The 26,836-nt window shown below is 49.8% G+C and overlaps 1 protein-coding gene across 4 annotated transcripts; it reads left to right on the top strand.

The window, feature by feature from the left end:
* The first annotated feature begins 1,459 nt into the window (after positions 1–1,459).
* HNF4A (hepatocyte nuclear factor 4, alpha) lies at positions 1,460–26,449 on the top strand. Of its 4 annotated transcripts, none has more exons than XM_005871238.2 (10): positions 1,460–1,713; positions 5,637–5,811; positions 6,917–7,011; positions 13,109–13,215; positions 14,042–14,197; positions 17,729–17,816; positions 18,198–18,353; positions 21,394–21,660; positions 23,734–23,856; positions 25,061–26,449. In XM_005871238.2, exons 1-10 carry the CDS (start codon positions 1,599–1,601, stop codon positions 25,201–25,203), a joined length of 1,425 nt encoding a protein of 474 aa, XP_005871300.1. In that variant the 5' UTR covers positions 1,460–1,598; the 3' UTR covers positions 25,204–26,449. The 4 variants fall into 4 exon arrangements, with proteins under 4 accessions (XP_005871300.1, XP_014399204.1, XP_005871301.1 ...); XM_014543718.1 differs by having other exon boundaries at positions 1,461–1,713; positions 23,734–23,886; XM_005871239.2 differs by having other exon boundaries at positions 1,462–1,713; positions 21,394–21,630.
* Positions 26,450–26,836: the final 387 nt, after the last annotated feature.

Raw genomic sequence — 26,836 nt, 5'->3', positions numbered from 1 at the left:
GACCTCCTGGTTCATGGGAAGATGCTCAACCACTGAGCCACACTGGCTGGGCAAATTCACTCACTCATTCACCCACTCACTCATTAGTTCACTCACCAATTCACCCACTCTCACTAATTATCTCTCTCACTAATTCACCCACTCTTGCTTACTGTTTTAACAAATCCTGCCACCTTAGTCCTTTCAGCTGAAAGAGGACAGGCTCTAGGCCACCAAGCCTCGGTCCTTCTACCTCTGCCCAGTGATTTCTACCTTTCACTTTGCAACCTTACCTCTCCAGCTAGATTGGGAGCTCATGGAAGTGTCTGTGGAGAGGGCAATGAGGACTGGAGGTATGAGGAGAAATGGATGAGCCATGAGCTGAAGGCCGACAGGACCAGCTGCACCATGTCCAGGGCCCAGTCCAAAATGAAAAGGCAGGGCCCTATGTTCAGAAATTATTAAGAATTTCAGCAACAGCAGAGCATTAAAACAAGCCCAAGACCCCAGTGTGCAGCTGCTCAGGTGGCATTCCCACAATGCTCACTCCAAAGACAGGAGACGGGTGGAGAGGAACGAGGGAGACAAGAAGGGCGTCAGGGAGCAGAAGGGAAGGACACTTGCTAGGCACTGTTTGGTGCTTTATTAATGCCATCTCACTTAACACTCAGACCACCCTGGCGCTTGATTGAGCCTCAGTTTCCTCCTCTATAAAATGCATTTCACCCAAAATAATTTGCCCAAGGTCACGATTAGTAGGTGGTAGGTGTCTGACTGTAAACCCGGGCCTGTGGGGCTGCAAGCCTTGTCTCTGCCTGTTCTGGGGCGAGGGAGGGAGGGAACCAGGAGACTGTGACAGGGAAATGGGAGATGGAGGTGGTCTGGGCCTGAGCAGCTGGGCGCTGTGGAGCTATGGTGGCCAGAGTGGGGTACTGGGGAGCAGGGGAGTGGAACCAGAGGTGAGTCTGGCCCTACCAAACTGCCTATCCATTCTGCTCCTAAAGGCAGTAGGAAATGGGAAGGAAGATTGGTGTCGGGCCTGGGATTTGGGTTTTTAATTCATGAGCCATGAGGCAGCTTATCTGTAAGAGCATTAAGGGTAAAAGTCAATGATTTGGGAAGTCATTGAATTAGGGCACCTTGGTGGTGGCTCTCAGCGTCCCAGCATATCAGCTAGAATGCCTGACTTGGAGTGACAATGACTTGGAGGGTGGCTGAGTCAGGGGGGTCAAATGAGTGCTGATGAGTTAGCCTCTCCATCTTGCAGAATCAATAACTGAATATTGGTGAGTAAGGCCCCACCAGTTGTAGTAGCACCCCTGGTGTCAGGCAGAAACCAACAAACAGCCAAATCCCTGCAGCCCCGCCCAGACTATCCACCAGTGGGGGAGCCGATTAACCATTAACCCCCACCCCTCCCTGGCAGAGCCTCCACCCCTTTTGGGCGGCTAGGCCCAGACTCCGGGAGATCCTCCCAGAGGACAGTTTGAAAGGCAGGAAGGCAGAGAGTGCACCTGGGAGGAGGCAGGGGGAGGGTGAAGGGCGGGGGCCGGCTCGGCCTGGAGCCTTCCGGGTGGGCATCCTGGGCAGGGCAAGTGACTGAGGAGTGGAGGGGGAGGATGCGCCTCTCCAAAACCCTGGTCGACATGGACATGGCCGACTACAGTGCTGCGCTGGACCCAGCCTACACCACCCTGGAATTTGAGAATGTGCAGGTGTTGACGATGGGCAATGGTAGGTGGAGGCACGTGTGCCCAGGAATGCCAGTTGGGGGCAGGTATGCCCAGGTGTGGAAGCAGGTCTCTGGCACTCAGTTTTGGGTTGGGAGGAGAATGATAGACGATGGCCAGGTTGGTCTGATAGGCCAGTACGGGCGTTGCCAGGGAAAGGAAATGTGCCCAGGCACAGTGACCAGAGGCATTCTGGGCCAGGGGAGGCCTGCCAGAGCATATCCCCAGCAAAAGTGGCCCCAGGAATCCCTGTCAGGCCCTTCCAGTCCCTTGTACCTCAAAGCCATCCTGCTCAGCGCGTCACTGGGAGCAGGGACGTGACGGTGAGCTCCTTCTTCCCATCCAGCTCTAGTAATTGGGTCCAACATGGCCCCTTCCTGAATCCCTTGGGCCTAGGTCCAGGGAGATGGAAAGGCACGTCCAGTCCCTGGAGACGGTAGATGGAGGCGCCCTGTGTTTCAGGGTGTCTTTGAGACTTTCCTGGCGTGAATGCCCCACTTAGAGAAAATGGAGTTCTCAGGGAAGTTTTGCTAAATGAGACACCAGTTAGTAGTGTGTGTGTGTGTGTGTGTGTGTGTGTGTGTGTGTGTGTGAGATCATGCCCTCTTCTTGGTGTGGTGCGCGCGCATGAGTTCCCCTGTAAGTGGGTGGGAGGTGATATACTGGGTTGGCAACTGTGTGCCCACAGAAACCATTTGCATCTTTGTGCACATTTGTCTCTGTGCACCTGTTCTGTGTCCATTTTCGTTTGTGTTTGTACATTGAGTGGGTTTGTGTTGGTTGGTGTTTCTAGAGGTGCCTGTGTTTGTCTTATGTATGAAAGTGGCGGTGAGTGTGTACATGTGACTGTGGATGTTTGCACACATGTACCATGGATGTGGATTTGTTTGTGTGCCCTGTGTTTCCTGCATGGGCATTCTGACTCGTGCCCTGTGTGTACCTGCTTGTGTATATGTGCACATCCTTGCCCTGGGGGCCGGTGCTGTTCGGTGGGCACGATTATGCAGACATGATGTGCAGGATTTTGACGTTGCCATTCACCAAATGAGATTCTCATCAGCAATATGTCCATTTGTCTTTGAGCAGATCTTATTGCTTGTATGTGTCTCTCCAGGTTTATAATCACTGAGAGCCATCTGAGGGGGGAGTGTTCTCCTTCACAAGGAGGTTGGGGGAGGAAAGGGACTTGAAAGCCAGGAAGTTTCTGGAGAGAAAGGTCCCTAACTGGTGGCAATTCAGCCTCGGTGGAGAAGTGGGTGGCAGCCAGCCGAGGCCAGCCTGCCACCTGCCTTCCTGCCCCGGCTCTGTGGCTTCAGCCCAGGCCTCTAAGGCTTGTGGTCAGTTTGGCTCAGCTGGAAAAAGGTGACTGCTCTGCCTGTGGTCAGTGGACACTGTCCATAGTCAGTCTCACCAACTGCTCACCTGTCTCTGCCATCCACTTACTGTATGACCTGCATGTCACCCCTCCTTTCCTGGTCTTTTCTACAAAATGGGCTTAATCACCCCAAGTCTGCTTGCTGGCCAGCTTTTAGGAGTATCCAAGGGTCATGTGAGGAACTGAGGGACAAACATGCAGGAAATGGTAAACTAAGGAGCTGCTGCCCTAGGTGGGTGCCATGTGACCCCACAAGGACAATGTGTGCTGTCACACTCCTGGCCACAACCCAGCCCCAAGCTGCTCCCTGGGGTTGGTGCCATCTACCTTGCAGAGCGCATGCCTCCAGCTCCCTGGAATCCTGTGCTCCCGAGGCAGAGCCAAGCCCCTTGATTGGGTGACCTGAAGACAGGCAGCCTCCTGCCCTGGAGCCAGAAAGATTAGGGCTCAAATTCTGGCATAGATTCTTTCCTGTTGCAACCTCAGTTTCTTCATCTGTAAAATGGGAATAAATAATAGCACCCACCCCAGGGCTTACCAGAGGATGAAATAAGATAAGGTACTTAATATCTTAGCACTGGTAACTGGTCCTGGCCCCACCTGAGTCCTCTCAGGAACTCTGAACGCCTATAAGAAGGGTTTACATTCTCTACTGGAGTTTGAAGTGGTCTGAGAGTTGGTATTATGTTTGGCATACATCCTGGGCTGGTAGCTCAAAGGCTCCAAGGATAGCTCCCCATCTGTCCCCATCTCAGATTCAGAACCAAAAGCAATAGGGGTTCCTTGCTGCAGAGACCCCAGTAGACACCCCAACAAGGGCAGCAATGGCCAGAATCACCCAGCACCCCTGGGCCATATATCTGGCTCCTCTACTTCCCAGCAGTGTGATGACTCTGGGCAAGCCACTTGTCCTCTCTGGGCCTTGGTGTTCTCACTTGGAGAATGGGGCTGACTCCAGGGATGAGATGATATACTTGGCAGCACCCAGCCCATCCTGCCCAGGATGTGGGCACCCCTTCCCCCAGCCTCCTCCTGAATGGCCAGAAATTGTGGGGTCAGCTCTTCCCAGGGGTCTGGGGAGGCGAGGCTGAGGGAGAAAGGGCACCAGCACGGCTTAACAATTATCCCCATCTCCAGGAATAATTCACCAAGTGGAGGGGGCCGCACTCTTGGGCACCCTCGGGAGACTAGGAGATGTTCAGCCAGGTGACGGCAGGATGAAATGCAGCGGAGTCTGCTCGCACGTGGAGGCGGGAAGTCTTGTGCTCTGAGAGTTTTCTTCTGCAGAAAAGTTCTTTCACAAATGCCAATCTCATGCTTATTCTGTGACAAACACTTGACTGAATCACCACAACACACAACAGCCCTAGGGCATTTTCCTCCTATTTTACAAGTGAGGAAAGGAAGGCGAGAAGTTAATTAATTCAGCCAAGGTCACAGGGCTACCAGTAAGAGATGGGCAAGCTGGGATTCTAACTGGGCAAAGGGCTCCAGACTTTGTGGTCTTACCGCAGCGCCATGCCCCTCTCCAGTGCTTAACTGGTTGTTCCCTAGGAATTCAAGGTCGGCCTCAGGGTTCTATGAGAACAGTGTGTTACGACTTTGTGTGCTGTGCACATGCATGCATTCTTCAGGGGAGATGGGTCATAGTGTTTATCATCTTCCAAGAGGTCTATCCTTGGTGGAAGATTTGCTTATAAAAAGAGGGTTCGGCTACTGAATTTTTAAAAAATAATTGAAAACCACTAGAACAGTAGAACTGCCCTGTTTACATTTAGGGAAACTGAGGCTCCGGGGAAATTGAAGCAAGGAAACAAACTTGCCCAAGGTCACAAGCGAATTAGTGGCAGCATCAGTACTAGCACCAGAGACCCCCAGCATCCAATCCAAGATCTTTGTCACCTGCCTCTTTTACCCCTCCTCACATTTATGTAGACGCAGTAGCTTTTGCCTCTGGGACAAGAGGTATTTGAGGGGTGCACATTTCCTTGTCATGACCCTCCCAGGAGGGCAAACAAGCCACAGTCCTTGGTGCATGTTTTCTCATTTCCCAGGAGGCTTGTCAGGGCCCCTAGGCACTAAGCTGAGACCCACCTAGCCATGGTCACTCAATAAGAAATAAATGGCAAGACCTGGTTCTGGGCAGACACTGCAGTATTTGCCCCTTCCACAGCCCTCTATGCCCAGTCAATCAGGGTCTATAAGGGCTGGAAGCATACTAGAGTGTGGCCAAGTTTTCATTACTTCCCAGAGAAAGCTGGGCTAGCAGTCTCCATCATGAGGGGAGCAGACTCTCACAAACAACTCTGTGAAGTCACTGTCACAATGATACCTAAGTTAGAGATGCCAAACAGGGGTTCCAAATGGCCAAGGGGCTTGTCCAAGGTCACTGAGGGAGTGGGGGCGGCATGGCATTCTGGCTGAGGCTGAAGCCCTGGGGAGCTCCCCACAACATTCATATTGGTTTGTAAATTTAAACCACCAGAAAAACAGGGCCTCCAGGAGGTGACTTTCTGTGCTTCTGAGTCCTCCTCTTTTTTCTTCTCGTGCAGACACATCCCCATCAGAAGGTGCTAACCTCAATGCGACCAACAACCTCGGTGTCAGTGCCCTGTGCGCCATCTGTGGAGACCGGGCCACAGGCAAACACTACGGCGCCTCAAGCTGTGATGGCTGCAAGGGCTTCTTCCGGAGGAGCGTGAGAAAGAACCACATGTACTCCTGCAGGTGCGGAGCCCCGCTCGCTTGCTCGGGGTCTTGATTTCTCCAGCTGGGAAATAGGCACACTTGGGCCAATGTTCCCCAGGGTCTGTCATCTCCCTACTAGGCCCCAGAGGCATCTGCCCTTCTAGGTCTTCAAGCCTCCTCTGGTTTCCTAGGCCTGGTGGCTCCAGATGGGAACAGCCATCCTAGGAAACTCATTCATGGATCAGAAAGCTATCGGCTGCCCTTTATTGATCCCTTACTATATGCAGGAACCATACTAAGTCCACTCACCCACTGTTATTTCCCCACTTAGCAAATAAGGACCCATGAGGCTTAGGATTAAGCCTCTGAGGATGGGGCCCAACCCCCAAACTGGTGCTTTTTCTAGGGCGGAAAGGAGATTGGCCCCAGGCCTTTCCACCTGCCCCAAGGGCTTCCTAAAGCCTTGAAGATCCCTCCTTTAAAAGCATCTGCCATTCTGCATGGCAGCAATAATAAAACAATAGCCATCGGTTAGGAGCATTTGTCATGTGTGGATACTGTGCCAGGCTCCATCTGTGTATTATTTTCCCCTGTCAACGCCCCTCTGAGGTGGTTACTATTATTATTCCTATTTTATAGAGGAGGAAGCTGTGGCGTGGAGAGGGCTTGGAATTTGTTCAAGGTAACCCAGCTCAAATCAATGGCAGAGCCCAGGTTGATACTCAGGGCCCCACCCATAGCCACTGTGAGGCACTGCCTCTACTTATATCTCTGGCTTAGTGGACCGCGTATTGACCGTTAGCTATAACCAGGAGCCTGCTCTGGCCTCCGAGCTCTCATACTAGTAGGATGTGGTGGAAAGAGTGGTGCTTTGATACTCAAGGGACTAGGGTTCCCAACCTGGCTCTACCTCAGGCTGAGTGATCCAGGTCTACGGGTTGCCTCTCTGAGCCTCAGTTTCCCTACATTTAATAAGACAGGGTTGGACTCCATTGAGCTTTTATGGTTAACATGAGAACTTCTGGGATGAAGGGTTAGTTGCAGCAAAGAGGCTGGGGATCAACCAGATGGCCAGGGTTCTAGTTCAATCTTGGGGGCGGGAGGGCTGTCCCTTTTCCATCCAACCATCCAAAGCCCTCCCCAGATTTAGTCGGCAGTGCGTGGTGGACAAAGACAAGAGGAACCAGTGCCGCTACTGCAGGCTCAAGAAGTGCTTCCGGGCTGGCATGAAGAAGGAAGGTGAGCTTCGGCCCTCCCCCTGCCACCACTGCCCCACCCGCACCACAGCTCCCCACAGTCATTTACAACTGGGGACACAACTTTATGACTCAGGAACAGGCCCCAGGGTGACTGACTAATGGCTGAGAGAAGGAAGGGCCTAGAAATCTGACCATAGGGAGGGGCTGGGCTTGGTCTTGAGAACGATTCAAAAAGATAAGCTCCCACTGTGTCTGAGTGGATTCCCAGCCACCACCACCCCTGCCTGCCTTCTCCACCACAAGGCAGCCAAGTCCCGTGTTTTTTCTTTGCTGTTTCAAACATTAAGAAAGGTCTAGACTAGAGAATGATATTGCAAATGTCCATGTACTACCCAGACTCAGCAAATATGGGGGAGGTTATGGCTCTACCCCGTCACACACAGAGCAGGGCCGGGGGGGGGGGGGGGGGGGTGTGGGGGCGGTGCTCTGCTCCTGAGCTTCCTGTCCCAGGGACAAGTGCCCAGTTCCTTAGTCGTCATGCTTGAGTATCAGGTGAGTCCAAGTTTTCCCATCCTAGGGAATGGGAGCAGGACACTGGACTTGTCCTGGGGAGTGGAGAAGGGGAAGACGCAGTGCATTGATTGAGGTCTCTCCAGGCCTCCTGGTACCAGCAGACACCAATCATTGGGCTGGGCTTTTCCATGATGGATAGTTCCTTTTGTTCTTATGACAACTGTGTGTGGTGGCACTATTATTCTTTCTTTTTTTAAAAATATATTTTATTGATTTTTTACAGAGAGGAAGGGAGAGAAATAGGGAGGTAGAAACATCAATGAGAGAGAAACGTTGATCAGCTGCCTCCTGCACACTCCCTACTGGGGATGTGCCCACAACCAAGGTACATGTCCTTGACCAGAATTGAACCTGGGACCCTTGAGTCCGCAGGCCGACGCTCTATCCACTGAGCCAAACCAGTTAGGGCATTGTGGTGGCACTATTATTATAGATAAAGGAACGGAGGCTAGAATGGCTCAGCAACTTGCTGAAGGCCCCAGAGCTGGTCAATGCAGAATGTGGGGTTTGAATCCAGAGCTTTGAACGCAAGTTCAGTGCTGCTTGGACGATACCTCCATGTTGCTTGCTTTATGCCCTCCATACCTCAGGAACACTCAACCCAAGCTCAGGAAGCAAAAATCGTGTAACTGCTTCTAAAAATAACTTTCCATTTTCAAATCTCTTCATCTTTTTCTCCTCTCAACTCACACTTCCCAGCTCTAGGACTAGCCCCCAGGCCTTCACTTCTAGCTCACAGCTAGACCTCTGGTCTAGTGCTGCACACCTCCTACCCCCATCCCACCCCACAGCGGGAACCTGGGACCCAGCCTGCTGAGCCTAATGAGGAGAGGAGCTCAGCTGTGGTCACCTCCCCTCCCCATCTTTGCCTCTGAGACCTTGTTTTCTCTGCTCCCTCCCTAGGAATTGTCTTCTGTGACTCATCCTAATAGGGCCTTGGTGTGAGCTCATGAGTCCTGTGGCAAACCTGGGCCTGCTCACCCTGATGAAGGAGTAGCCCCCTCCTGCTCTCAACATCATTCTAGCATCCAGACCTCAGTGGTTCTCAAAGTGGGGAAGGAGCTTTTGCAGAGGGCGAATGCCCCCCACCTCTCCCTGCCTGGTGTTCGGTGGTGTGGAGCCTCTCTCACCCACTCTCACCTCCAAGTTGGGAACCACTCTGTGGAATGAGAAATGCTGCAGATGGAGATGTGATATACAGAGGCAGGCAAAAGTAGGTTAATAGTAGTAGTAGTAGTAGTAATAATAATAATACAATCATAGATAACAATACAGGCAAAAGTAGGTTAATAGTAGTAGTAGTAGTAGTAGTAATAATACAATCATAGATAACAATTCAAAAATAAACTGTTTTGCGTACTTACAACTGTAAACCTACTTTTGCCCACCCCTGTATGTGTGAAGAGCTGGTGACAAGAGGAAGATTGAGAACTATAGTCTCAGGGCCTAAGAGTCTATGGTTCTAATAGTCAGTGGTTCTATTACCCCACAGTCACGATTTTAGGTTCAAGAGAATGAATCTCTCGTGCTAAAATCGCAGGCCTTGTGACAGGCAGGTGGGAGAAGGTTAGCAGCCTTCCTGGGCTGTATGTGGCCTGGTCCAGCTTTGATCTGCCATTGTATGTGTCTCTTGTTAAGCATTCAGTCATTTTCCCATGTGTCACTTCAGGGAAGTTTCTGCCCCTTCTGGACTCTATAAGATGAGGGGGTTGGTAGTGGTCCCTCCCAGCTTTGTGAGCCTCACCACAGACACTGGGACTTGTGTGTTTGTTTCCTGGTCTTCCCCCTCAGCTGCCAAAGAGGCACAGGCCCACATCCTGGCTCCTAGAAGGGGAGTGGGAGCACCAGGCAATTCTGCCCTTGCTTAGCCTTGAAAATTGCTTCTTGGCTCAGGGAAGGTGGCATCATGTCAGGAGGATAGGAGAATTGGCTGATGGCAAGTCAGTGTAGGCGAGTAAATGTTGGTGCTTATTTACACACCTGGGTTAAGATTGTGACATGTGCTCGTGTCCCTTGGTTGCTTTGAGAATAGGCCAGGGTAGCAAAGTGTTCAGTCGCCACTGTGGTCAAGCTCTGGGAAGTAAGGATATTACTAGTTCTGTCTAAGTTTTATAGCCTGGTAAGAACTTCCCAAAGCCAAGAGAAATTCTTGGAAGCCACGGGGATCAGAAGAGCTGGGACAAGTTTTCATTTTTCTTTCTTGATGGTCTTAGCAGAATTCAGTCATTTAAACCCAAAAGTAGCCCTGAAGGGTGAATTGTATGGTGATGGATAGTCACTAGACTTTTGAGGAAGCTCACTTTGCAGAGTATACAGATGTCAAATTATAATGTTGTGTACTTGACATATATTTTTTTAAATGGGCTGCAAACAAAATTTATAGACTAGACAGGAAGACATGGGCTGCAAACAAAATTTATAGACAAGACAGGTGTATATGAGGCTATCAAATCTACTTCTTCATACACTTTACAGATGGGGAAATTGAGGCAAGAGAAGTGACATGATTGACTCAAGGGTGGAGTCAGGACTAGAACTCAGGCTCCCAGAGCTGGGCAGGTACCAAGCTCCCAGGATTGAAACTGGGAGGGACCAGCGTGGGAATCATCTTGGGCCTAGATCCCTGAAAGTTCCTCTTGACCCCAGGGAATGGCTCTAAATCTCAGAGACCCGTAAGTCTTGGCCAGAGCTTATTCCATGGTGGCCAAAAGTGAGTTCCCTGAGTGGCAAGTTTTTCTGGGGAGAAACCTGGGGACCAGGGGGCCTAACAGTAGGTTGGGAATTCTTTCCTATAACCCGACACTTACTTGGTGGTCCTAGGACAAATTCAGGCTCCTGGAATTGGACACCTAGAACCAGGAAGCAGGGCCAGGGGTGCAGGAGGTATGGGTTGGTGGTGGGCCCTTTCTTGGAACCTCAGCTCAGCCCCTAGTAGCCCCCATTCAGGGGTTCTCTGAGAAGACAAGCTCATCCTCCTCTCTGCCTCTGCCCAGGTTGGTTAATATTCAATAGGAGTTACATTAGGTCCCCGACCCTGCTAATACTGAGCAAACATTTGGAAAACATCATTCCGTGACTGAGCTCGCGCCGGGCACTGATAAGGCCGGCCTAACCTTGAGGAGCCCAATCCGCAGCTGCTGACAGCAGCCCTTTTATTCAGCCTGCCTCCTCCTGGCGCCCTGGTGGGTGCGGGCAGCCTCTGTGGGAGGGTGTGGGCAGGGCAGGTGGGGCAGGACTAAGGCTGGGGAGTGGTTCTGGGAGCTGGCCCCATGCAGGGTGGTGGGTCTCTGGAGAGATTTCTTATCTTGGGACTTGTATTTTATCCCCCTGACTCCTGGCTTCATTCCAGCGGTTCTCAACCTGTGGGTTGCGACCCCTGAAAATACATCCTGCATATCAGATATTTACATTACGATTCATAACAGTAGCAAAATTACAGTTATGAAGTAGCAACGAAAATAATTTTATGGTTGGGGCTCACCACAACATGAGGAACTGTATTAAAGGGTCGCGGCATTAGGAAGGTTGAGAACCACTGACTGTCTGCCTTTCATTCTCTGATTTCAATAATGTGTGAAATCCAGAGACAGTTGAATAGGTGGGATGTCAATGTTCCACTGAGACACAGGGCCTAGGGTACTCCCAAGAAACAGAGCTTTTTATCATTCACTCAACAAATATTAATTGAGCACCTACTATGTGCCAGGCTCTGTTCTAGTTGCTGGGGCCACAGAAGTGAACAAGAGGGAGTTCTTTCTGGAGCTTTTCTTCTCAGAGAGAGAGACAGAGAGTAAAGAAATGAGCATATGATTCTACAATAAGAGGCAAGAGGAAGAAGGAAGCAGGATGCAGGGCAGAGTGTGAGGGGGGAATGCCGCTCAGACAAGTGGTCAGAGAGGGTACCTCTGAGAAGGTGACATTTGCACGGGGACAGGAGTGACGTGAAGATGCCGCTAAGCTATAGGGGAGAGAATTCCAGGCAGTGGGAACAGCAGCACCAGAGTGTGTCAGAGGAGCAGTGAGGCAAGTTTGGGGGACAGAGTAGTGAAGAGGCTCAGAGAGAAGGGGCCACAAGGAAGAGCTGTGCCTTCACTCTGAGGGAGATGGGGAGGCACTGGTCCATAATGAGCCGTGGAGGGGTATGACCTGAGAGGTGCATGGACTGTAGGGGCAAGGCTGGAAGCAAAGGGACCAGAGAGGAGGTCCCAGACTACTCCAGGGCCGAGAAGTCAGGGCCCAGGCAGAGTGGGAGCCAGGATGGATTCCGTAAGGACCACTCACACATGTGGGGCATGAGTAGAGCTGGAATGTGAGAGAAAGACTCCCAGGCTGGAAGTGGGGGAATAAACTGCCTGTTTCTGAGATGGGAGAGACAATTTGGGAAGCAAAAGCTGATAGATGGGGCAACTGAGGCCCAGAGAAAGGAAGTGACTTCTACTGCAGTGATGGCAAACCTTTTGAGCTCGGCGTGTCAGCATTTGAAAAACCCTAACTTAACTCTGGTGCCGTGTCACATATAGAAATTTTTTGATATTTGCAACCATAGTAAAACAAAGATGTATATTTTTGATATTTATTTTATATATTTAAATGCCATTTAACAAAGAAAAATCAACCAAAAACATGAGTTCGCGCGTCACCTCTGACACGTGTGTCATAGGTTCGCCATCACTGTTCTACTGGCACACAGAGAGCGAGTGGCAGTTCCGAACAGGAACTGGGTCTCCTCCCACTGCATCCTCCCTCCTTCCAGCTTCAGCCAAGCCTCATTGCACAGGAAGGCTTCTCAGAGTCCAAGGGACAGGGCCAAGGCAGCAGGTTCATCTTATATCTCCAGCCAGGACTGGACACACAGTGGGGTGTGGGGCCCTGGTGGACACAGGCCCCAGATCTCTGAGTTCCTGGGAGAGAGCCCAGCAGTGGGCAGGGGGAGGACAGTGTACCTTTGCTGTCTCTGAGAAGGGTAGCCTGGATCCCTTGCAGCTCCTACTGACGGATGAGACCGCCAGGGCAGGCGAGGCCTCCCAATCCCCTCGTCCAGGCCTTCTGCCTCAGTGTTCAGGAATCCCTGGGCCATCTCCTGTCACCCAGAGGAATTCATTTTGCTTGTTTTACACACTTTCATCTGGAAAGAAAAGGATCCTTTTCTAAAACAGAGCTTGAAAATCTGTTATCTAGACAGATCCCCTCTTCAATGCTCAAGACTCACCTTAAGCCCTCTGCCAAGTCATCATTGTCTTGCATGCCTCCAGGGATGGGTGGGTCACTCCTGCAGTCCCCGCACTGTGTTGAGGCAGTTTTGGTATTTGGAAAGTTCTAACAAGCTGGGTTAGAATCTGTCTCCCTTCCTTCCCACAAGTTGATCTGGGCTCTGTCTCCTGGACGTACCCCTCTTACACCCACCTCCAACTGTGCCTCTTTCCCTGCAGGATAGCCCTCAGAAACTCTGTCAGGGCTGAACTCTCTCCCCTTGCACCTCACCCATTCCTCATCAGTCATGCGACAGCCCTCCCCTCCTCCGTATCCCTGCCCTCCCTCCTCACTTCTCTCTGCTGTCCTCACAGCCGTCCAAAATGAGCGGGACCGGATCAGCACTCGCAGGTCAAGCTATGAGGACAGCAGTCTACCCTCCATCAATGCGCTCCTGCAGGCGGAGGTCCTGTCCCAGCAGGTACTTGGGTGACCGCTCCACCCACCTGGGACCCCACACACTGAAGAGGAATCTCACCTCCACCCCGCCCTCCCCAGCCAAGCCCTGGAGCAGCAGCTAGATGGACCCTCAGATGTCATGGAAGGGAAGCCGAGTCCAGTGTCACACAGCCGTTTAGTAGCAAAGACAAAACTGGGACACAGGCCTGGCATCGGGGGGCACTTTCTAGTTCATCCCACTGCCCATATGGTGCAGGCCAAGCAGCTCTCTGCCTTCACTGAGGGCCTGAGATCAGCTTAGCCCCGGGACAACAGAGCAGCGAACAAGGGGACAGAGTAGCAAACTGGGACTCAGTCAGCCTCTTGCTGTTGACCTTGGGCCAATCACAGCACCTCTCTGGGCTGTGGTTCAAGCAGCTCTCTGCCTTCACTGAGGGCCTGAGATCATCTTGGACAACAGAGCAGCGAACAAGTGGACAGAGTAGCAAACTGGTACTCAGTCAGCCTCTTGCTGTTGACCTTGGACCAATCACAGCACCTCTCTGGACTGTGGTTTCTTCATCTATCAGATGAGGATGAGGATTTTTGCCCTGCTTCTCCCCTAGGGCTGAGGGGTTCCTTGGGATTCTGAGGAGCTGGAGGAAGAGGAGGCAGGGGCAGGCAGCAGGGCTTCTTCAGCATCCTTCTTTCTGTCCATTTTCCCTTAAACTTCCTCCGAGCCAAGATGGCACCCACAGTCCATCTCCCCTTTTCCAGACTGGGACACTATCTGAGGAGGGGCCTCTGCAGGGTTCTGGGCGTGTGGGGCAGCCCAGCCATCCCCAGCATTTTCCTTCCTCTCCCCCCAGATCACCTCCCCTGTCTCTGGGATCAACGGAGACATCCGGGCAAAGAAGATCGCCAGCATTGCCGACGTGTGCGAGTCCATGAAGGAGCAGCTGCTGGTGCTCGTTGAGTGGGCCAAGTACATCCCAGCTTTCTGTGAACTCCCCCTGGACGACCAGGTGCGGGTGGACGTGGACTGTGGGCAGTGGGGGTGCTTGGCAGGAGGGACCTGCTGGCCCACCTGGGATATAGCCTTGGACTGGTTTGAATTTACTTAACAAAACACACATAGTGCTCATGTGTCCTGCAGTTGTTTAAATCACTTTGCAAATGTTAACTCATTTAATCCTTCCAACAACCCTATGAGGTAGTGCTATTATTAGTTCCATCTTACAGGTGATGAAACTGGGGCACAGAGAGGTTAAGTAACTTGCTCATGGTCACAAAGCTAGTATCCAGCAGAGCTGGGATTAGAACCAGGCAGGCAAGCTCCAAAGTCCAGGCTTCTATCCACTGTACCTCTGCACCAGGGCCCTCTCCCGAGGAGATATTGACAGGGGCCCAAGGCCAAGGATCAGGAAATTTGGGCTTGAGCCCTGGTTTTAAGACTGGTTCTCTGTGTGATCTAAGACAGATTACTTCCTCTCTCTGAGTCTCAGTTTTCTTATGTACAAAGTGGGAATTGTAATATCTGCTTCAGAAAGTTGTTGGAAGGATTGAGAACATTACCATTTGAAAAGTGTAAGTCATGTAATAAGCACCTACACAGTGCCGGGGCCACAGCTGGCCTCCCTAAATGTCAGTTTCTTCCTGTATCCCACCAACATGGTATAGCTCAGCATTTTATTTCCAAAGTACATTCTTTGACATACCAAAAATGTCCCAGGGGGGACAGGGGACTGTGTGTGTGTGTGTGTGTGTGTGTGTGTGTTTGTGTGATGGTGTCTGAGGACATGAGTTTCTGAGATACCACAAGTGACAGCTCCTGCACCCCTTGGGCCTCTGCAGACATTTTTCCTGTCTGGGAAAGGAGAGCCGGGCTGAGTCACCTTCTCAGCTCTGAGGGAAGCTCGGGGTCACCAATGGACAGGGCCTAGATGTCCATTGGTGCATTTACTTCTCCGTTTTGCACAATTTGCATGAAAGACTGGCAACGCATGCCAGTCTGTTCAAGTTTCTGAGAAGCCCTGCAGGCAAGGCACCTATTGAACTTTGTGGACAGACCCGGGGCTCCTGGAACTCCTTTCACACCCACCCCCTCCTGGAACACCCATTAGTGTCCCGCGATGGGACACGCTGTGCAAACACGGGTTTGGCTGGTCCTGGGCCTCGCACCGGGGGCCGGATCAGATGCCCTCTCACACAGATTCCTCCCGCTTTGGGAGGGATGACAGGGCAGGGATCTTGGCAGAGCCCCTGCCTTCTCCCCTCTCCTCGTGTTCTGGCCCTGGTCCCCTCTCCTGGAGAATCTACATTAATGTTTAATCCCTCCTGTTCCTTCCCAGGGGCTCAGCAGGGCAACGAGATACCCCCAAGCTGAACAATTGTTAACCTCGATTTCCCACCCAAACCTCCCTGGCTAGGGCTCAGAGCATTCTCAGAGAGCAGTGATGGGTGGCCAATAACACGGGACAATCATTAACACCCCCCTGCCTGCTCACCCCCAGAACAGCTGCCATGTCAGGGGGCTGGACCCAGATCATGAGGGTTCCCAGCTCCCCATTCACGGTGTACAGGAGCCCATTTGCTCTAGATGGGGTGGGGGAGGAGGAGGAGACAAGCCTGGGAGATGGGGGTCATTGTCTTCCAAAGGGCACCCCAACTCGATAGACATCGCCTCAGGAACCACTTTCCACGTTGTTTGCTTCTTGTTTTGTCTGGAATATCAATCCATTGAAACCTGGAAAGCAACGGTAGCATTGGATAAGGGGACTGAGGCCTAGAGAGGGAAGGTGATTTGCCCCAGACCACAGAGCAAGGCAGCCACAGAGCTGGGACTTGATGCCAGGTCTTCTCCCTGTCAATCAGAGCCACTGGTAAGTGACAAGGGCCTGCACAGTGCCCGGTGTACTGTGTAGGAAGTGCTCAATAGTAAGCATCCTTGTCCTGGTCATGGCAAGTGTACTCTCACCGCCTGTTTGCCATTTCTCCTATTTTCCTGGCATCCTCACAAGATTTAACCACAGGGGAATAGACTAGGTAAGGACAGGTGGCTGCCCAGGAGGGGCTGCATCTGGAGAGGAAGTTAACTAGTTTGCTCATTCGTTCATTCACCCATTTCTTCCTTTCTTCATTCAGACAAATATTTATTGAATGTTTACTATGTGCCTTAGAACAATTCCACTTCCTTAGATGGGTCTTTTCTGACCTCCCATCTACGTAGTTATTCTTGCCCTATGCTCTTATCTCATACCCTCACCTTCCTTCTCTCCCTCCCTCTCTTTCTTCCTTCCTTGCTCCCCTCTTCTCTTCTTTCTCTCTTCTTCTCGCTTTCTCTCTTTCCCTTCCTAGCACCCTCTTTCCCTTCCCTTCCTTTTTCCTTTCCTTTCCTTTCCTTTCCTTTCCTTTCCTTTCCTTTCCTTTCCTTTCCTTTCCTTTCCTTTCCTTTCCTTTCCTTTCCTTTCCTTTCCTTTCCTTTCACCATTGTGTCCCCATTGCCTAAAACACGTTTGTCACTTAGTAGGCACTTAACATGTGATGGCTGAAAGAATGAACAATCAAGTGAATTCATGAACAAAAGCATTTTACTTAATAATTTAGCCTGCTAAAACCCTCTGGACTTCCTAACCCAACCTTGCAGATAAGACCCTTGAGGCTACCAGCCTGATACTATTTTTCCAGCCCATCTTTGATTCTCTTGCTAGCTCTGAAGCAGATGGTTCTGAAAGGGCAGGCAATGCTCTCCGGTGAGTTGGCTGGGCTCCTACCTCCAACTTTAGACTTGTCTTCTCTGCAGGAAAGGTGTCTGTCAAGCTCATCCACTTCCAAGAACCAGTGTTCATGCCTTTGCCTTAGGTGGGAACCAACATCCATGTCCAAATTCTTGTAACTCACTCTCAGAACCCTAGAATCCTACAATGGCAAGTGGGCAGCTGCCTGGAAATCTGGAGCAGTGATTTCCCAAACACAACTGCACATCAGAATCCACTTGGGAGCTTGTTTAATACAGATCCTTGGGCCCATCCCCATACATACAGAATCAGAATCTCTGGAAGTAGGGCCTAAGAATCTGCATTCTTATAAACCACTCTTCATAATCTTTCATAGCTGGCCCATGAGTAGGAATTGGGGACCCACAGTTTTAGGACTTTCGGGGTGATAGACCCTCTTTAGAGTCTGATGAAAGCCTTTGCACCTCTAATGAAAAAAATACACCCAGAATATTGTCACAGTTTCACCAGGCACATAAACCAGGCCCAGGGGGGAGCAGCAACTTGCCCAAGGACACAGAAATTCAAGGTCAAAGTCAGTGTTTGGTCACCCTGCTCCTAGCGCATGTTCTTTCCCCTCCTGGATTCCTGCTGAATCTTCTCCAGATCCCCAGTTGATCAGTTATGGGAAGAGGGCAGCTGTTTTCTGATGCCTGTTTTATAATTCAGGCAGGTAAAGGCGAGGGAAGCATGAAGTGGACTTGCCCAGTGTCGGTGAGTTGGCTAGGAGCAGCCCTCACAGGTGTGCAGGCACCATATGCTGTCCCTTCTCTCTTCCAGGTGGCCCTGCTCAGAGCCCATGCCGGCGAGCACCTGCTTCTCGGAGCCACCAAGCGCTCTATGGTGTTCAAGGACGTTCTATTATTAGGTGAGGAGGTGGCCTGCTCAGCCAGGGCTCTGTGGAAGGCATGTCCAGTGTGGAACCCACCTGGGCATAGGAGATGTCCATGGCAGCATGCTGGGGCAAGGGGACCGATCAGAAATAGCCCTGTCCCCTTGGATGCAAGGAAATATGGACCCAAGGAATTAAAGTTCAAACACACTCAAAGCCAAATCCCAGGCCCAGTCCAATGATTTCAAGCAACTCATTCCCTTAATCTGGGCCTTAACTTTCTCATCTGTAAAATGGGCACTCCTCCCATGAGCACCAACTGCATTGCAACTGCAAAGGACAGGGCCTGTTCAAAGCTAGGGGTAAGGGTACACCCAAGGTAGCTTCCCCATCCCCTCTCCTTTACAACTCATCCAGGTAATGACTACATCATCCCCCGGCATTGCCCGGAGCTGGCAGAGATGAGCCGGGTGTCCATGCGCATCCTGGATGAGCTGGTGCTGCCGTTCCAGGAGCTGCAGATCGATGACAATGAGTATGCCTGCCTCAAAGCCATCATCTTCTTTGACCCAGGTACAGTCCGCACCTCCCACCCACCCCTGATGCTCCAGACCCTCTGTCAGACTTCTCCTACTGGGTTACATGCCCCAAGTTCACAACCTCATCTCTTTAGTACAACAACCCGGAGAGGGTGTTTTTCTTAGCTCCATTTCATAGATAAGGAAAAATCAAAGTTCAAAGGGATGATATGACTTGACAGGGCACACTGAGTCCAGAGGCTGGAGTTTTCTCTTTCCTTTCCCTTCCTCCCTCCTTTGTTCTCTTTCATCTCCTGTCTTCCTTCTTTTCTTTCCTTTTATCTTCTTTTCCTCAAAAGGGGATGGGGAAGCTACATTGGGTGTACCCTTACTCCTAGCAAAATAATATCTGCACATACTTAAAATGCAAATATTCCTCCCTACTCCACTTTTCCTGCTAAAGCCTACTCCCCAGAGCCATTTCTGATTCTTTATCATTTCTTCTGGCCATTACCTCGAGCTCAAAATAAAATGCTAAGCCGTATTTTTCCTCCTAGGCTAGCAAATATTCCTCCCTACTCCACTTTTCCTGCTAAAGCCTACCCCTCAGAGCCATTTCTGATTCATTATCATTTCTTCTGGCCATTACCTCAAGCTCAAAATAAAATGCTAAGCCTGCTCTCTCTTGCTTTATCTTTTTTAGGCCGTATTTTTCCTCCTAGGCTAGCAGAGGGTTTCACTTCTTTTATCACCATTCCTATTCTCCTCCATCCTCTTAATATATTTTTCTGGCTATTTTATTGTCTCTATTGATCACCTTTATAATGTTTGTTATGTGCTTATGCCTTTATTTCTTGTCCTATCAACTGTGGAGAGTATTTTCTAACCCTTCATGTAGCATGTAGTCCCCCTTATCCATAATTTTGTTTTCCGTGGTTTCAGTTACCTGTGGTCAAATTCCAAGAATAAATAATTCATAACTTTACAATTGCACGGTTTTCTGAGTAGTGTGATGAAATCTTGCACCCTCCTGCTCTGTCCCACCTGGGATGTGAATCATCCCCTTTTCCAGCGTATTCACTCTGCATATGCTATCTGCCTGTTAGTCACTTGGTAACCAACACGGTTATCAGATCAACTGTCCCAGTATTGCAGTCCTTGTGGTCAAGTCATCCTATTTTACTAAATAATGCCCCTAAAGTGCAAGAGTAGTAATGCTGGCAATTTGGACATTCCAAAGAGAAGCCATAGAAGTACTTTCTTTAAGTGAAAATGTGAGTACAGTTTAATAAGATATCGAGATAGAAAGAGAGAGAGCACATTCACATAACTTTTATTACAATGTATTGTAATAAGTGTTCAGTTTTAGTATTTATTAGTTATTGGTATTCATCTCTTACTGTGCCTAATTTATCAATTAAACTTCATGGAGGTAATAACTTTCCTCCTTACATGTCAGAGAACACCTACTGTGTGCCAGGTACTGTCTTAGGCCCCAACTGCATAGTAATAATAGTAATGAAGAATGCAGATAAGTGGGGACTACTATATTGCACCCCCACCCTTTCCTTCAGCTCTGACTCTCCTCTCCCCATTCCATTTACTGACTTTCCACCTGTATTTGTAGTTTGTAGTTATGTCTGTGCAAAGCCTGACTTACTTTACAATGTCAAGATTCCTGGGCCCCCAAAGGTTTGCTTGCTTCCTTTCCTCCTTACATGTCAGAGAACACCTACTGTGTGCAAGGTACTGTCTTAGGCCCCAACTGCATGAAGATCACCTCTAGTAATAATAGTAATGAAGAGGGAGATGATCACCATTTATGGAATGCTCTTTAAGACACTATTCTAAACACTCTGTGTGGATCATCTCTTACATGTTAGAGAACACCTACTGTGTGCCAGGCACTGTCTTTTCTAGTTTCCTTGAGAGTCTGGCCCAGGCTATATCCCCTGCAGCACTCAGCACAGGGCTAGACAGAGTAAATGGCTCAGTAAAGTGTGCAGGATTACTGACGCTGAGTCAGGGTCAGTAACCTGGCTTGGAGGGGCAGGTGACCTATAATAGGGCCTGGCATGTAGGTGATGTTCAATAGAGTTTGTTGACTGAGTAAAAGAATGCACAAACATGGTTAGTGGAGAGCACCCTGGACTGGATGTGTGGGTGAAATTCTCTTTCTGCCACTTACATTAGGAAATAAATGCATTACCTCCATGAAGTCTGAGATTATCCATTGGACGACTACTTGAGTCCCCTTCTTAAGATTGAGGATCTAGAATTTATCCATTGATTTTTTTCATTCATTTATCCTTCTATCCATCTACCTATCCTTTCATCTATTCAACAAATACTGACTGTGCATGGTACTAGGTGGCGGGTTTAAAATGACAAATGATATATATGCCTTCCTGCCCAGAGCTCACATCTAGTGGAAGAGACAATTGCCTCCTGTGCAGTCAGTAGTAACGGAAGAGCCACAGAAACTTGGGAACATCATGGACACATAATGCGGACTTGGGGAGGGTAGAAAGGAGAAGGCTTCTTGGTGGAGGTGAAACCTAAGCTGAGACCCTAAGATGACACAGGCAAGGGAGCAGAAAAGTGGGGATACAGCTCTAAGGCAGCAGAAGCAGTGTGTGCTGAGATCTGGACAGTGGGAACTCAACTGGGAGTCAGGAGCCCCAAGTGCACATCATGGATTGCCAACACTGGATATGTGACCTGGGCCAAGTCCTTTCCCTGCTCTGTGCCTCAGTTTCTCCATGTGTAATGAGGAAGTTGCTAAGTGCCCTCTTGGGTATGTTCCTGAAGTCCCATCCTCTATCCCTCACTCCTCTCTCCCAGTTCTGCATCTTAGGAAATGTGACAGAAACACTTTTCTGCCTGAGTCCAGGAAGCTACAATTTGCATTAGTGCGCTCTGCTTCTTGTGGACCCTGAATCCTCATCCCAGCACTGCTGAGGATTCCCTGTGTGACCTTGAGCCACTAGGCCCCCTAAGAGGGCCCCATGAGTCAGGGGAAGTCTGGGACCTGACTCCCCAGATGCTCTAACTGGGCCCCACTGCCCTCCCTTGCCCACCCCCTCCTGTTGCAGATGCTAAAGGTTTGAGTGACCCGGGTAAGATCAAGAGGCTGCGGTCCCAGGTGCAGGTGAGCCTGGAGGACTACATCAACGACCGCCAGTATGACTCACGTGGCCGCTTCGGCGAGCTGCTGCTGCTGTTGCCCACCCTGCAGAGCATCACCTGGCAGATGATTGAGCAGATCCAGTTCATCAAGCTCTTTGGCATGGCCAAGATCGACAACCTGCTGCAGGAGATGCTGCTGGGAGGTCCGTGCCCCGCCCCGGAGGGGCAGAGAGGTGGGCGGGGGCAGGGGTCTCTCCAAGAGAAGGGGCCTCTTTTGACAGGTTGGCCAAGGGAGACTTCTCTGAAGTGGTGACTTTTGTGCTTAGACCAGAAGGATGAAAGGAAATAGAGTATTTAAAAGTCAAGAGAAAAACATTCTAGACAGAAGTAACTAATACAGAAGTCCTGAAGCAGGAGAGGGTAGTGTGTTTGAGAAGGAGGATAAGGTGGTGAGCTGGGGGAGTTGTATGAGATGAAGATGGTGAGCCGGCAGAAACCAAATGATAAGTATATGGTTTTATAGGCCATGGTCAGAAATTTTTATTTTATTCTCATGCAACTATTATAAGAAGATTGAACATCAGACTAGTGTTTTAAACAAACTACTCTGATTGTTGGGTAGAAAGTGGATTTAGGGAGGGGAAGGTGCAAAATGGAGACAGGAGACCCCTGAGAATGTTATTGTCTCCAATCAGGGAAAAGACAGTAGAGGCTGGGACAAAGCATGACTGGAAATTTAGCAGCAGAGAAAAACGTGATCATCTATTTGGAGGAAGAACCTGCAGGACTTGCTGATTGATCAGATGTGGGGGGAGAGAGAGGAAGGAGAAGAGTCCAGGATAAAACCTATGTTTTTGCTTTGAGTAACAGGAATGCTGGTGGAGCAATTTGCTAAGATGGGAAGACTGAGAGAGAACAGTTTGAGGCTGGGCATGGTGATGATGGTGAGGGATCCATTTTGGACTTGAGTTAAACTTGAGATGACTGTTAGACATCCAAGTTGAATTATCATGGAGGCAGTTGGATATCTGAGTCTGTTGCTAAAATACAATCCCAAAGCTCAGGATGAAAGGCAAATCCATGGTATTCCAGCAATTAGATGCCATGGGAGGAGGTTGGAGGAAGAGGAGCCAGAGGGATAAGAGCAAAACCAGGGACGTTCCAGAATCCAAGAGAAGGGCATGTTTTAAGGAGGACAGGGCATTTAATGGTGTTAAGTTCACAGGAGAGGGATGGAGGTGTTCATTGGATTGGCGATGTGACGTGGAGACTCGGCGATTGTGAAAAGAGCAGTAGTGTCAGAGAACCGTGGGAAAGGAAACCAGACTGGGAAGTGTGACAGAGTGAGTGGGAAAATGAAGTGGAGGTAACAAGAGTAGTCAACCCTTTGAAAATGTTTTACTCTGAAGGGGAGCTATGAGGGAGTTCACAGTGAATGCAAGGGAAGGAGGGATTATAATACTGGGCTATGGAATCTTGGCTGGACTAGAAGAGAAATAAAGATGGGGTGATAGTGAAAAGTGGGGATCAGTGAGTTGGCAGCCTCAATAGGGTTGAAGAGTTTTTGCAGTGATGGTACTAGGTGAAGTGAGTTGAAAGGATAGGAGGCAGGATCTAAGCAAGGAAGCTTAGACTCATTGTAATGCTCACAGAATGGAGAAGTGGTTATTCCTAAAGATGAGTTACAGATAAATTAATTACTATGGGCATTGCAAGGAAGGAGAAGTTTACTTTCTACTGGAGTGGAGAGAACCAGGAGAGGCCTCCCTTAGGAGAAAATATCTGAACTGGAATTTGGACGTGTTGACATGGGGGGGTGGGGAAGGCATCTCCAGTGGAGCCAGTACATGAGCAAAAGCAGAGAGATTGGAAATTACAGGAAAGTACAAAGAAACACATAGATGCTCTACTAAATAGGTCAGCTTGGCTGAAAGGTGAGTTGGGACCAAATGGTTGAAGAACTTCCGTGCCAAGGAATTTCGAAAGCCATTGATTAAATCCATTATATTAATATACAATCAATACTCATGATAATACTTAAATTATCTCAATGCTTCCTTACATGCTTCTGTTTCTTTTAAATCACTTTTGTTCTCTTGGTTAGCTGGGTCCTCTTAATACCCTCATAAAGTCCATGGATGGGAATGGTAAACCCCAGTTTACTAGCCCAGGAATAGGAACCCAATAGGCATCATCCATAATGGATGGGCAGGTTGATTGGCCACACCTGAGGAAGATGGTGTCTCAAGGCCCATGATCCTTATCCCAAACTCTTCATCTTCATTGAGTCTTCCCTCTACCTGCAGGATCCTCCAGTGATGCAACCCATGCCCATCATCCCCTGCACCCTCACCTGATGCAGGAACACATGGGCACCAACGTCATTGTTGCCAACACGATGCCTACTCACCTCAGCAATGGACAGATGTGTGAGTGGCCCCGGCCCAGGGGGCAGGCAGGTGGGCAACTTGGGTTCTATTCAGGAAGGGGTGAGGTTGGGGCCTAAGAGGGAGCCAGGGTAGGGATGAGGGATGAGATTGTGTATTTGTTAAGGCTGCTATTTAGTAAGGTGATTGATAACCTCTACTGAATGAAGCTGTCCTTGGGATGGGGTAATCCACTAGATGAGCTTGCCCGTTGGGTGAGGATATCCATTAGGGTGAAAATTCTAGTAGGTGGTGCGCATTTGGTAAAATTGTTCATTAAATAAGGCTTCTCAATTGGTTAAGGCTATCCATTAGACAACTGAGTGAGATTATTTATTAGGTTGGGATGTCTATTGAACTAGACTCTCCTCTGAGGTAAAATCTCACAAGAGTGAGTTTGTCATTGGCAAAGTTCTTCAAAGAGTGAAATTATCATTGGGATGAAGCAGTCCACTAAAATGAGATTTCATTTAATTGAGAGTGTTGTTTGGGAAAGTTGTCCATTGACTAAAATTAGCCAAGTGGGTCATGATTTTTATGTTTTTGTTGATTTCAGAGAGAGGAAGGGAGAGGGAGAGATAGAAACATCAATGATGAGAGAGAATTATGCATGCCCCTTACTGGGGATCGAGCCCGCAACCCGGGTATGTGCCCTGACAGAGAATTGAACCATGACCTCCAGGTTCATAGGTTGGTGCTCAACCATTGAGCCACACCTGCTGGACTCAGAGTTACTTTCTGAACCTGTTATGGGGGTGAGGACAATTACTTCCTGTTACTCATCTACCTATATGTCAGAGAATTTTTTTTAAGCCAGTTAGGGTTTCATCAATTTTTGCTCCTTTTCTCCAAGAATGGGTATTCCTGTCACATGTCCCAGTGTCCTTGGGGAAAGTCAGACTTGGGCCCTGCTTTGGGAGAAGCAGCTCATGTCTCCATACCAAACAGTGGAGGAAATGGAGGTTAGTAGGAACTGGGTGTGACCTGGCCCAGCCATAGCCTTCCAGACCTCATAGAACATGAGACTGTGATCTGGGATCAGAAGATTTGAGCCATAAGAGACTTTAGAGATTATCTGGTTTCTTTCTCTCGCTTTATAGAAGAGGAAAATAAGCCCCAGAGAGGGGGAGAACTTTTCTAGGGCTCTGCTTTCACTCCCCAAAGGGCTAGGATTCTGAACAGCCTGTCTGTCTCTCTGTCCCTCCAGCCACCCCTGAGACTCCACAGCCCTCACCACCAGGTGGCTCAGGGTCTGAGCCCTACAAACTCCTGCCAGGAGCCATCACCACAATTGTCAAGCCCCCCTCTGCCATCCCCCAGCTGACTATCACGAAGCAAGAAGTCATCTAGCAAGTCGCCGGGGGTCAGGGGCTCTGCTGGCCCTTCAGTCCCCTCTGAGAGCCCCTGGTAGTCACTTGGTCACAGGGCTGGAAGCTGTGACAGTAGGGCCAGTCCCAAAGCAGTAGTGAAAAGGGCAAAGGGCCCAAGAACTTGGGCTGTGGGCCACGGCACATTGCCCCCCTCCTCTGCTCTGGACGATGGGGCCTTGACTTGGGGAGATCCCAGCTGGAGAATCCTCTGCTGCCTTGGACAACGTTTCTCTTGCCGAAGCCACTGCCTTTCCTTCATCCATATCTACCCCCAGCTGCTTCACCTGCTGCCTAGAGATGATGTGGGACCTCGCTCAAGCCCAGCTCTCTTCCCCTCAGGCCGGTACTTCTCCCCGAGTGCTGTCATCATGTCCAGGCCCCTTTTCTCTCTTTGCTCCCCAACTCTGAGGGATGAGTGTCAAGATTATGCCATTCCAGGAGTGGGCCAGTTGGGGAGGTGGGGGCAGGGGAAGGTCTTGGTTTGAGACTTGCTCTGGGGAGCATCACTCAGGGTACATTCTGGAGCCATTAAACCCCAGGATGAAATAGCCCGTGCCTCCATCCTTGCAGAATATTGGTGACTTTGGGGAATTCTGAAAAATGCCACTTGCCCATGGCAATTAAAGCTGGGACCAGACCTGGGACCAGAGCTGTGCTTTGTAGGAGGATGAATAGTTAGACGGGTTATCTACCCCCCAGCCAGGCTGACCCTCTGAATAGATGGGGCAGTACCCCAGTGCCTCCCAATTCCATCATTAGTGATTGTTTCTTTTGGCAAAAGAGGCATAAAGGGTATTTGGACAGTATGTCCAAGAGAAATCTCTGCATCTCCAGTGCTATGAGGATTGGCCTTCCCCACTCCAGCAAGCCAAATCCCCAATCCCAGGAGAGGGTTCCCTGCTCTGAGCTCTCCAGCCTTCCTTAGCCACCTCTCATTTCAATTCCCCAGAAATCCCAGCCAGGGGGCTCAGGCTGGTGTGGGGTGAGGTAGGGAAGCTGGAGTCATTCTGCTCATCATGGTCATTCCTACTGTTTGCTCTTCCACCCCCCAATGTCATGGGAGGCAAGCTGAGGTAAGAATTTCCCATGGGGTGGAATGGGGCAACAGTGGCTTTTAATGGTAGCAATTATCTGGGGCAGGGGGCAGTCCTCTGCCCAAGTCAACTCTTCCTGGAGGAGAAATCCATTCCACTTTTAGAATTTTATTGCAATTATAGGAAACAAAATAAAGACAAGTTTACTTTCCTGATTCTAAACTGAGGACACCACATTGGAATTTTTGTCTACCTGAGTTGTAGTCCTAAAACAAAATCTGATGGACTAAAAAAATGGTTGGGAGGGCAACCATGGACCCTATAATTCCTCCACTGAGACAACTCCTTCTCTAGGCAGCTCTCAGAAGCTTCCAGAGTCCCCGTGGCTCTCCTAAAGGGGACAGGGAAGAGAGGAAAGGGTTGTACATGGATGCTCCTAGATTTCTTGTGATGATCAAGCCAATTACTTTTGCCAGATTGCTCTGTGATTTGCCCTGATTGGGATGAAGTGTGAAATTCACATCCAGCAGTTCTGAAAGTGGGTTGGGTTCTGGCAGATCCATCAGCATCTTCCCGGGG

Source organism: Myotis brandtii, unplaced genomic scaffold, assembly GCF_000412655.1.
Source record: "Myotis brandtii unplaced genomic scaffold, ASM41265v1 scaffold333, whole genome shotgun sequence".
Lineage (NCBI taxonomy): Eukaryota > Metazoa > Chordata > Mammalia > Chiroptera > Vespertilionidae > Myotis > Myotis brandtii.
The sequence above is the reverse complement of the archived record's forward strand: the minus strand, read 5'-3'. Positions and strand labels throughout refer to the sequence as shown.

Bases quoted from the DNA above. Each gene is read 5' to 3' on its own strand.
- HNF4A (XM_014543718.1), top strand. From the start codon at position 1,599: ATGCGCCTCTCCAAAACCCTGGTCGACATGGACATGGCCGACTACAGT. The intron at 5,812-6,916 runs GTGCGGAGCCCC...AGCCCTCCCCAG, and splicing joins AACCACATGTACTCCTGCAG to ATTTAGTCGGCAGTGCGTGG. The intron at 7,012-13,108 runs GTGAGCTTCGGC...CTGTCCTCACAG, and splicing joins GGCTGGCATGAAGAAGGAAG to CCGTCCAAAATGAGCGGGAC.